Here is a 12,429-nt window from a genome sequence, read left to right on the forward strand (position 1 = left end):
AGAGGGTGTATCTGCTACTCAGCTTCCTGAGTTCATCAGTCATCTCCCTGGGGAGTCCTAGAGACCCGGGAAGCTGAGTAGCAGAGACTGCCTCCTCAGCCGCCTGGGAACCTGTATGGCACATAATAAATAAATAAATAAAAACTTCCAGTGGAAGCCCCCCTGGACCTCAGCCATCCCGTTCTAGGAGGGCCATTGCCTGTTCTGCCCTGGGGCCCAGAATTGCTGTTGGTGGGCCTGTGCACTGTGGAACCTGTGCTGTTCAACATACGCATAAATGGTCTGGAAAAAGGGGTAAACCATGATGTGGCAAAGTTGCAGGTCACTAGTGCGAGTAATTAGGTACTAAGTCCAAAGCTGACTGCCAAGACTTAAAAGGGCATTTCACAAAACAGGGTGCCTGGGCAACACCAGGGCAGATGAAATTCAATGTTGATAAATGTAAACTAATGCACCGTGGAAAACATAACCCTAACAGTCCCTACGCAATGATATGAGCTGTTACCACTCAAGAAAGCCATGGCTGTGTCTCTGAAAACATCTGTTCAGTGTGCACTGGTACTCAGAAAAGTGAATGTTAGGAAACATTGGGAAAGAGAGAGAGGGGCATGATATCATGCCCCTATTTAAATCCAGGGTACGCTCACACTTTGAATGCATGCAGTGCCGGTTGCCCCATGTCAAAAATGGTATATTAGAATTGGAAAAAAGTACAGGAAGGGGGGAAAAATGCGGGGTATAAAACAGCTTCCAGCCCCGGGGCCATTCAAAAGAGAGGGATGGTCCAGTTCAGAAAACAGGTCAGTAAGGGAGGGTGTTGCAGAGGTCGATGAATTCATGAATCGGGTGGAGAAAGCGACCAGGTGTCATTTCACCCTGGCCGAGAACACAGGAACCAGGGTCCCCCCCATGACACTGGGAGGCAGCAGGTTGAAACAAGCCCTTCTTCGCCCCACCCTGTCAGGCTGCAGCCAGTGGGGCCAGGGGACAGGCTGAAGTCACCAAGGAACGGGGCTCAGCAAAGAATCCGAGCAATGCCTCCAGCAGAGGTGCAGCCCTGGCCATTAGCCACCATGAGCAGGGCTGTAGCCAGGCGGGGGGGGGGGGGAAGAAAGAGTGTGAGGGGGGGAGCTCTCTCCGGGGGGGGGAGTGATGGGGGGGCTCTCTGCTGGGGGGGGGGGGGGAGAGAGTGTGATGGGGGAGCTCTCTGCGGGGGGGAGAAAGAGTGTGATGGGGGGAGCTCTCTGCTGGGGGGAGAAAGAGTGTGATGGGGGAGCTCTCTCCTGGGGGGAGTGATGGGGGGGCTCTCTGCGGGGGGAGAAAGAGTGTGATGGGGGGAGCTCTCTGCTGGGGGGAGTGATGGGGGAGCTCTCTGGGGGGGGGGAGAAAGAGTGTGATGGGGGAGCTCTCTGCTGGGGGGGGGGGAGTGATGGGGGGTTCTCTGCGCGGGGGCGGGCTCTCTGCCGTGGGGGGGGGCAGAAGGGGGGGCCTTCCGGAAGCCAGACTATTGCCGTCCCCGCAGTCGAGCTCCCGTCCCATTAACCGGGAACTTGACCCCCCCCCGGTCACCATAGCAACCTCGGTTGGCTGCTCCTGTTTCCTTCTACAGACGCGCGGCAGCCGCCAAAACCCGTCCCCATAGCAACCAGCGCTTAGCGTCCTCTCCCCCCGCGCTTCATCAAGCTCCCCGGCTAGCCCGCCCTCGTTCTTCCTCCGCCCAATGGAGCTCACCCATGCGCAAAATACAGCACCTCTATTGGAGGAAGAATCTGTTATTCACTCCTAAGCACCGCCCCGCTGTCCGCTCGTCCGAGCGTCCCTCTCCTGGGAAACTGCCTCACGGCCGAGCCTGAGGCCGCGCCCCGCCCCACTGACCGTTGATTGGACGGACTTCGCCATTGGTGGGCGGGACATGGTCAGGACGCATCGCGACTGGCTGAGCGGCGTGTCGGTCAGGAGCAGGGCGGGACACGGGTCTGGCGGTCCCGTTCGAACCGCGCCTCGGAGCCGGGACTAGGGAGCAGTATGGCGAGCCTGGGCCGGGGCGCGGCGCGCGCGGGGTTCGCCCCAGGTGAGGGGCCGGTGTCAGATGTGCCGGGGTAGGGACCTGTGACATGGGGGAGGGGCGGTGTAAGGCCCTGGGGCCCGTGGTCCGAGTAACGCCCCGGGGGCGGGGCCAGGGCCGGGGCCGGTGTAACACCCGGGGTAAGGCCCGGTGACGGGCGGGGCGGTCCGAGTAACGCCCTGGGGGCGGGGCAGCGAGAGGGCTGTGTGCACACGGCTGGGCAGGGCGGGTCAGCGCAGGTGTCCGTGTCCCTGCGGTGCAGGTGGGGCCCGTGGCGGCGGGTGCTGTGCCGCGAGCACAAATGACCGTGCGTGTCCGCAGCCGTTCACCGGCAAAGTGCGAGACAGCGGCCAGAGCGGGCCCGGGGGTGCGGGGACGCCAGGAGATGCCAGCGCTCCGTGTGAGCGCTTGTGCTCTCAGCACACCCCGCTCGCCGTGCCAGGGCTAGGTACCGCGGCAAAGAGGAGTGGAAGGCGGGATCCGAGGGATGCCGATGCGATATCTCGGTGCAGGTGTACGGGGAGCGCTTCCCACGTGCAAGGAAGGGGTCAGCCTGGGAGAAAGCAGGAAGGGGCTTGTTTAAAAACTGAACAAGTGGGCGAGGCAGGCTGGCATCCTGGGCCAGCTGGAGGTGGGAGCTGACATGGTGTTAGCGAAGAGGTAGGCTGGAGATCGACTGACGGGCCTGGAAAGTAAAGAGAGGCTCTTTGCAGCAGCCTTCTGAATGAGCGGGGCAAGACTGCCTTTGTTAAGGCCAGAGAGAAAAATCGAGAGGCAAGATGATGAGAACCTGGACAAGCGGTGTAGCTGGGTCGATGGAGAAGAAAGACCATATCCTATATGGTCTATCTATATCTTAGCGATCAGCATTATCCAAAAGAGTCACAGTAATATGAATTCATTGTTTCATTTACAATACATGTACGCATAATTCTCACAGCAAAATGACCAAGTATTCTATAATGGGTTAATAACATAGTAAAAGCATCCTGGTTGGTTAATAATTAAATCACACAGTGTTTTAATATCATGTGCTGCAAAGAGCCTCAGGAAACACGTTAAAGAGCCACTGTTGGCTCACAAACCCTTCTCCGAGTATCACTGCTTTAGTGTGTACTGCTGCTCATGCCCCCGTAATCCAGACTATGGGGCCATGCAGACAACCCTGAATGATGCGGTGGATTCTACATCATTTCAAGTATTTAATTGAGATTGGGATCTTTCTAAAAGATCTACTGTAACCCAAGAGTAATCAACAAGGGGACCGCGCGCCAAATCTGTACTGCCAGACACTTTTGAATGGACCCCGAAATCTTTATATTAATGTTATAATTGTTGTGTTCTTGACAAAAAATAATGGACTGCCCCTGGTGTGACCCAACCAAAAGTTATGCACTGTGTTATATAGGATGTCAGCTTAAATGAACACATCAGTCCATACTGGCCTTAAAATATATTAACCTTACCTTGATAGCTGCTTTGCTTGCCCTTTCTTACAGAAGGTGGTGATGAAAGTGAAACAGACGCCTGTGATCCCTGTCGCTCTTTAGAGATGAAGCAGCTCTTTGGAGAGTTCCATATGTTGTATCAGGAGCGCCTGCACCAGTTGGAAATCATGGATGATGCACAGGAGGAGGTCCTCAGAGTGAGTCTTTCCTTGTGGAGCACCTGCTTGTCCTGTCCAGCAACCTTCAGGGCACACTTGGCTCATCCTAACTGTGTTTCTCCCAATTACACAAGGAGAGAAGCTAATGGAGGAGTCTCTCCATCATTTTCGGGGGGGTAGATGCTCCAGGTACTTTGTTGGTGGACCTCAGCAACTAGACCCCCCACTGCATTGGCTTTATCTCATGTGTTACAATTGCCAGAGATTTTTTAATAGGATGAGTATGCGGGAGCAACAGTTCAAATTGTCATAATTTCTCTAGGACTTGAAACCAAATCCGAATGACTACTGGATGTAAGCAGAATACATTAGTGTTCTCCTCTTGATGGGTATATTAATGTAAGTATTGCTGTTTACAGGGAGAATGAGGAGTTTGAATTAAAGATACAATAAGTAGATTCTTCTTCAGCCTCTCTGCATTTTCTCCCCAACAGCACCTCCTGTTGTCACCACAGTCTGTGCTACCCCCCATACATTGGGCTGACACTCTGCCTTCTGTTGTCCTTCCTGGCTGCTGAAAACCAGTGGGAAAATAGTGGGTCTATTGTTGTTTGTGGTTTCCGTAGGGATGAGGGGGGTGTTGTAGTTCTTGTGTGTATGCCATTGTGAGGCCCATTCTCAAGAAAACCAACCCTTAAGGCTGACAATCTGGCTAACTCTCAAGTGGTGTTCCATCTTGCATTGTTGGAGAAAATCATGAACGTGCAACTCTGGCAATTTCTTGGTTCCTCAGACTGCTTTGACCTTGGTCAGTGTGTTTACAGAGTTAGAAAGAGATCATCTGATAACAACCATATCTATCAATGGAAGAAGGTAAATTGTTGTTGTTCAAGGGATTTTGCTGACACATTTGTGGAGCTGCTTCTTGAGTGACTCCATATTCTCTTCCTGAGAGAATTCAAATGGCAGTTGTAGCAATTGTTCCTTTGCTTCGGGATCTCTCTCTCTTATACTAGAGACTGAATTTGGATCCTAGTCCAAAACTCCTTTTATTTTGGATTCTGCAAACCTTTTCTCGATACATGGTGCTTGCTACTGGGCATAGTCCTACTGAAGTTATCGGAACTGCACTCAGTAAACACTTTGCATAGTAGAACGTTTGCATGATTTTGTGCTAAGTGAATAAACACTATAGCAATCACTAAGTGTACTTTGTGAATTTATTTTGTCGGTTGCAGTTTAGATTTATAATATGGCATGGTATACTTACAAATGTTTTTAGTACAGTTTTGTAAAAGTAACAAATTCTTAGTAAGACAAGACTTCTTTGCAGTGCTCTGCTGTTCAGTCTTCATGGAGAGGTAGAAAACCTTTGCCAGTTGTATAGATTAGCAGGGTTATGCTGTTCTAATTCTAATGGGCAGCAATATAAGTAAAAAAAGGCAAGCTACTGAACTTTAATATTGAATTTTATTCTTTACTTGAATTGGTTTATTGGGGAATCACTCAGATTTTCAGACAACAAAATCCAGTACCAAAAACTCCATTAAGAGAACATTACAGCTTCATGGTTAAGTGCTCAGAAATCAGAAAAGCCAAAATTAAGTTTTCATATTTGCCCTTAAGCTTGCTTGCTGGTACATAAGAATAGTTACAATACAATTTTAAAATAGACAATTGCATAATATTTATAGAAATATTTTTTAAAGGATAGAATTAGCTGGAGTTTCCCATTCTAAATAATGGAGGAGCAATTATGCTCCCAGCCTTTGTCCTCCATGCCATTTGGGGATTGTTCTCTCTCACAAGAAAGTGCTGAGAAAGCAGGTGGGTTCTCTCCCTCAACTGGAAACAACTGAGGAGGTTTCTCAGTGGCAGAAAGGAAGGGATTCCTTATTCTCAGGAAAATGGAACGCCTTATTCCCATATTGAATCTTCAAAAGAATGTTTAGGCTTTCTGAGTGAATTGTCTCCATATAGCTGGGTTGTGTGTAGCAGCAATGTTAAACTTCAAGGAACTTCTAGAAAACACTGCCTCTTGTGACTGTATCCTCTCATGACACTAATTGTGTGGAGCTGAAACTATGCAAGGGCCATGGAGTCCCAAATACCTCAGTTCATTGCTTTCCGGGACTAACTGTAGGTGTAAGGATATTCTCTACTTGGAGAATTTATTTGTGGATTTTTACCCAAATTTTCCAAATTAGTTTGTTAGAAACTGAATTTTCTAAGTGTTTGGAAAGCACCTCACACATAGCGAGCATCATAGTTCCTGTCAGGTGCCCCCTTCCAGCCATCCACTGGATTGCTGTGTGGGGAATTCAAGTTTCTGAGTCCCTGGATCTCTGGGTGTGTTAAACGTCTGAAGCCTGAATGGAGACCAGCCCCGGGCCTGATCTTGCGGTCCCCTAGGTCAGTGTTTCTCAACTTTTTAAGTAGCAAGTACCCCCTAACTTCTGAAAATTTTAATAAGTACCCAACACTCAATTTTCAACGGGATTTTATATTTACAGACTAATGTGAGCCATATGTTGGAAGAAGGGTGGAGTATATAAGGCCGTGGTATGACAGATGTCAGATCTAGTGTGGGTAGAGTTACCACCTTTACACCAGGGGTGCACAGCTCAAGTATGTACCTGGGCTAGAGATGATGTTGGCCAAAGTTAGGAGGCTTTGAGCGGCATGCCAATGCTGGGGAATATAAAGCGCCTCACCAAATTTTTTGCCATAGATTTGAGAGTAGGAAGGGGTGAGAGAGACACAGGGAAGGAGGGTAACTGGTGAAATCTGGGGCTGTCATAGTTGTCAATTTCACTGATCAGCTAGAGCAGTGAAATTGACAAGTTTTCTGGGCACTGGGCTTTGAACCAGGGAGGGGGGCTGCTGCCTATCTGCCAACCTGGGAGGTGGACGACTGCCACCCAGTCCGAGCTGGGGCAGAGGAGGCTTCTGCGCTGGCTGGAACCCAGGGATGTGGGCAGGCGGCTGCTGCCCATCTTCAAGCTGGGGCACTAGAGGCTGTCCCTCGGCTCCGAGCAGGGGCACGGGTGGCTGCCGCTCAGCTCGCGAGATGCGGGAGGCTGCCACTGGGCTCCCACCTGGGAGCTGGGACCCGGCGGGAAGCAGGGGGCTACCGCGCGTCTTCCTCAAAAGCCGGCAGCTGCTGCCCACCTCCCAGCTGGGAGCTGTGACTAGGAGGGAAGTGGGAGGCTGCTACCCACCTTTCCCAGAAGCTGGGGCTGCCACACACCTCCCATCTAGGAGCTGGGACTGGGTGGAAAGCAGGTTGCTGCCGCCCGGCTTCCCCAGAAGTCAGCAGCTGCCACCCTCTCCCCTTCACTCTGTTTTTCCCCAGGTACCCTCTGCCTGTGTCTCACGTACCCCCAGGGGTACACGTACCACAGGTTGAGAAACTATGCCCTAGGTGCACGTTCTAGGTGCAGCTCTGAAGTCTAACACTCCCTTCTGAGTGCTAGAATGCACTGTCCAGCTGCCTAGCCTCTCTAGGTGCAGCGCTGACCCTTCAGATTCCCCCATGCTTGAACACACCATTTCCTGGTATTCCAGCCCAATGGTGTGAAGCTTCTGTTTGCAGTTCACTTCTCTCTGAACCTACACAGCGGCCGCAAAGCAGTTTATGCACTCAGAAACATTTTGCCCTGAGTCATCATTTGCTCTTTTACTTAAGCACAAAAGGGTACAGCTCATATAAAACAATAAACCCTGCATATATTTCACTGCCTCAGTTTACTGCCCTCATCTGGGCATTTTATGGGCTTAGTCAGAATCTTTTGAGTAGTCCAGAGTGTTTCTGCTTCAGTGCATTGTTTGAAGGCTGGAACATGGAGCCTTCTTCCCCCTAGATCAGCTTGCTTCCTTTGCCCTTGACTGGTCTGACCCCTTCCTTGCCCCCCTCCATTCCTGCATGGCTAGTTATTTAACACCCCATCACCTCAGTTTCCTTTGTTTTGTCTTTTGAGTAACTCCAGAGCTGTCCTCCCCCGGCCCAGTTGAAAGGGGTAAGCTAAGACTGATTTTCCAAGGATGCAGCTATTTTTAGTGTAACTTTTGTGTAGCCAAATACCACAATTAAAGTTAAGTATTCCCAAATTATCACCATGGGTGCTACCCCAAATAAATAATACTAAGTTGTTAGAGTAGGATTTTGCAGTAATTTTCACTTACTTGAATTCTTGTAGTTGTTCTGCACTGCTGTGCAGTTGGGTTCTGTTGTATAGAATATTGATCTCAAAGGCCTAAAGAGTTGTGACTCGTAGTCTTTGAGTCAGATGCACACTTCTGCTGTTTATTTTGCCTAGGGAAAGCCCGATTGATGCTTGATGCAGAGGGCTTACACTGATAGGTGAAAGAGGCACCAAACTTTTTTAATGATGGAGTCCTGATGAGCAAATGCCCTGGATTTGTCTCTTTATCATCAGTTGGTTTCAAACTTGTCTCTCATTCTAAAGGTGCCAAAATTAGGAAAGCTGAATCTATGGCACTTAAAGAGAAAGGTAGGTACTGGTCTCTCAGGGATCTGCGTCTTTAGTGCTTCACTCTGTGACTGCATTGAGGCTTTGGAGGCCTATGGAAAAGCCCCTCTGCATCAGTCTGTGCTGAAGCCATCACTGAACAGTGAAATGCATCTCCTGAGGAGGAATTGGCTTGTGTGAGGGCCTCTTCAGAGCTGCGTGCTGCTTAGAGAAATACTTCCCATGCTGAAGTGCAGTTGTCTGCCCTTACACAGGTTGTACATGAAGGGGAAAGGCTTCTTGCTCCTTTTCCCCACTGCACACTTGTGACGGCCAGTCAGAATCTGACCCACAGTTAGTAGTAGTCTTGGTTTTTCTATAGAACTACATCAGAGTGTGTGGCATATTACATATGTGATATGCAAAGTGACTGAATATAATGTTGCTATTGGAATTTAATTTTTGTATATGACTTGGGAATTGTGCAACCTTAATGTTACCCATTAAACATTAGAAAAAGTGTGACTATATTATAGCTGGTACACAGCTGTATTGTTTTGGTTGCTTTAAGATTTCTATTCATGACTTCACAAAACTTGAGCTTTTGCACTGAAGTTTTCCAGGCCTGGTCTCTGCTGAAATGTGACTTTCCCCATCTCCCTCTTAAGTTTGAGGAAAAAATGTTTCAGCTATTTTTGAAAATGAGAAGGATAGAGGGAAATACATTTTTCGTATTATTAAAAATTTTGTGAAATTTTTTAAACAGCTCTAGTGGACTGAAATAGTTGAAATTGAGAGTGAGAAAGAGGTGTCTTTCAAGTAAAAATTGATTCTGATTTGGCCTAGTTCTGAGAATTTGAAAGTTGTATTCATGTGTATACAATAGTCTTAGTTGTTTAAAAGCATATTATTAAACAAACATCTCCCAACATTCAAAAGGAAATTAAGCTGTGTATGCACGTGTAGCTAAATTAGTGACATAGACAAAAGACTAGAGAAATTGCATGTTAGAGTCTTGCTTCTTTGATTGTAGAAACAGTAAGTCAGAAAATAGTAAACAATAAGGTGCTCAGTGAACAGCGGGCACTTAGGACTCTTAATTAAAACACTTTAAACAAAGGCAAAACATTTATTCTGAGTTTATTCAGTGTTCATTTTCACTAATATATTAATGTAACACGTGTGGATCAAAATTACTGTCCATTTTTACCTCAGATTTCATCTTCATCTAAGACTTAAGTGACTAGATTTCAGCATTACAATTTAAAACTGAATGTGGTCCTTCCTGCCCCTGAAACTAGATGGAAATTCAACAGCACTGCAAACAACATATTTCAGGAAAACACTAATCTTGCAGGCTGATTTAAATAGGTTCTCTGAAGTTACTCCTGAGTTTGGAATTCTCTACGAAGTCCCAGAAGAAGGGTGCAAAACTAGTGGACGGATTGCAGGTGAAGTAGGCAAAGCTGTGTAAGTTGGAGAATCCTGTGATAAACTGAATTTATCATTTCCAGAGGGGTAGCTGTGTTAGTCTGTATACAGCAAAAACAACGAGAGTCCTGTAGCACCTTAAAGACTAACACATTTCTGCGGGCAAAAGCTTTCGTGGGCTGCAACCCACTTCATCAGACGAAAGCTTATGCCTACAGAAATGTATTAGTCTTTAAGGTGCTACAGGACTTTCGTTGTTTTTTGCTGAATTTATCATGTGAACATCACCAGCATGGGGGAGGGTGTGTGTGTGTGTGTGTGTGTGTGTGTGTGTAATGGAGGTACTGGTTGTGATCAGTACAACCAGGGGTTTATTAAAAACCTTATTTTGATCTCCCCACTCCTAATTTTGTGGATAATGTTACTAGGCATGAGTTTGGGGTAGCCACACCTTTATTCCATATCACACTGACATCGGGTGTGTATGGTTGTATATACCTGAATTAAAATACATAACAAAGAGTAGGTCTTCAGCACTGTAGTGGGTCAAAGCACTGTGTAGTTATGCTGTTTGTTCCTTGAGATCAAAATGAAGGCCATAATTTCAGTATAAATCCTCCTGTGCAGGGGTAAAAAGTTATCTCCAGACTAAATTTTTATTTGTCAGTGTAGAAGAGTCTGCTTGGCAGTTGAATTTTCAAAGTTCAAGCACCCGAGCTTTGTACTTGGATAACTTGAACTGTAGTTATTACATTTTGCTGAATTGTTTACTGCACATGATATAGATCAGTTTTTAAAATGAGCAGCGATTTACTGCACAGCACAGCAGCTGGGTTGACACACAAAGATATAATCTAGGAAATCATATGTTTCTGGAAATTAGAACATGTACCTGAATATGTATTCATTCTTTTGACTGCACCAACTGTGAGGGAGCCATTGTGAACTCTCTGGTAAATAATAGCTAAATCCCTATTAAACAGCTAGTTCATATAGCTTACTTGAGAGCGCATTTATTTTCACTGTACAGTACCTTCCAGAAAATATTTTTCCTCATTTAACTGTTAGAAATAATTTTGTTTGAAGAATAACAGATGCACAGAACAAAAGAAATATATACATTGTTTGTTTAAATTATAGTAGGACTGACCACATTGTAAGCAATGTGAAGAAAATACATCCTGAAGGTGTCCAAACACAGGTGATGGGATCAAGGCTCAATCATGTGTTAATCATGGTACTCCCCTACACCTGCTCTGCTGCCATCATCAGTTGATATCACTAAGCTATTAGGCCTCTGATACTGCCAATGTTTGTTCATGTGAGCAGTCCCATTGAGTTCAGTTAGCTTACTTGTGTGACTAAGGACCACTTGTGCAATTGAGGGTTACAGCTGCATTTACAAGCATAGTAGGTGTGTGTTACCTGAACAGCAAAGATATTCTTACGGACAGCATTGGCTACTTAGATGTGTTTCTTAACTATAGCTGGTTTAGGTCACAGCTTCTAATCTTAACTTGGTTTTGGTCTGCATTATTAGTTGACCTGGGTAGGTAGATTGTGATATTTGAGGGTGACCTGGTAACTCTCTGAAGAGACTTCTTTATATGCAACTGTATGTTTAATAATGTATGCAGGGCAGGCATAAACACAATTGACTAGAACACCACAAACCAAGGTAACCACTTACATTACGTAGTGTGTTGGTTTATTTGAATTGGGTTTGTGCATGTTTTAGGATTTTGTGCAAAAATATAATTGTTACAGCAGTTCTAAATTCTAGGTGTGTTCTCCTGGGTCCTCCTGCTGTAGTTTTCTCAACCTTAAATTCTGGAAGTTGGAGTGGCAGCAGCTAGTGTTAAGTTAGAGCAGAGATGCTAGGAACCCTAGATACTTTTCTTGGGACTTGTCTATGCAGTGAATTAGTGTGTGGCAAGCCAGGGTGTGAATTTATAATGCACTAACTTACTGTGTACTAACTTGACAGATGGACCCTGCTTCAGCCCACTGACTGTTCCAGAGAGCATTTGTACATCAAAGTACACTGTGAAACTTTTAGTGTGCAGTAGCAGGGTCCAGGCAGTGAATTAGTGCACAGTATGCTAGTGGGCTGTAGATTCACATTCTGGCTTTCACTGAACTAATTTGCTGAATAAACAAGCCCTTAGTCATAATTCAGTGCACTCTAGCTTATGATTTTATAACCTTTGATATCTCCCTTCTTTTGTTTTAGTCAGAATCTTATTTTCCATTTCCATTTTGTTAGCTTTTCCTTCTTTGTTGTTGTTCCTTTTTAACAAGGAACTGTTTTTCCTCTTGGTTTTAATAACTCTGACTTGGACAAATTGGCTAGACTGTGTCTATGTGAGAAGTAGCTGAAAGGGAAGATCTAATATTATCTATGAATACTGCACCCATTGCTCAGCCATCATCTGTTACCAAACCCCATAAATATCCCACTACCTTCACCATAAAAGCTCTCAAAGGTGGGCTGATAGGACCCTTTCCCTTTCCTATTGGTATTTTTAACTGAAAAAAGGATTTGAAGTGCTGCCGGACACTTCTCAGGAGCTCATGCTTGCCTTTCATTCAAGCAGAGTAAATCCAATCACTAGTCTTGCTTAGAATCTCTGAAGAGCTGGTGCACTTGAAGAGATTCACATTATCTGTAGAATGGTTGATACTTGGGACAGAATTGGATTGTTAGAAAGTGTTTTTTATTTCTGGAAACTAAAAACATAGCTTTGTTCTATGTACAATTCAACCACCTTCCAGTCCTCAGCCAATGCTGATTGAGAGAAGTATGATCATTTGTGCGGAAAGCAGAGCACAGATGGATATGTCCTAGGTGGTAG

General features: G+C 46.2%; 1 protein-coding gene across 1 annotated transcript in view; it reads left to right on the top strand.

Moving 5' to 3' along the window:
- Nucleotides 1-1,971: 1,971 nt before the first annotated feature.
- Nucleotides 1,972-12,429, top strand: part of PMFBP1 (polyamine modulated factor 1 binding protein 1) — a 245,967-nt gene continuing 235,509 nt past the window's right edge. Inside the window, exons 1-2 of the mRNA XM_067543437.1 lie at nt 1,972-2,099; nt 3,565-3,710. Of these exons, the coding sequence (XP_067399538.1) occupies nt 2,090-2,099; nt 3,565-3,710 (156 nt within the window). The 5' untranslated portion in view covers nt 1,972-2,089. The remainder of the gene's footprint in view (nt 2,100-3,564; nt 3,711-12,429) is intronic.

This window comes from Emydura macquarii, unplaced genomic scaffold (genome assembly GCF_026122565.2).
Source record: "Emydura macquarii macquarii isolate MOO-44397 ecotype Brisbane River unplaced genomic scaffold, CSIRO-AGI_Emac_v2 contig_839, whole genome shotgun sequence".
Classification (NCBI taxonomy): domain Eukaryota; kingdom Metazoa; phylum Chordata; order Testudines; family Chelidae; genus Emydura; species Emydura macquarii.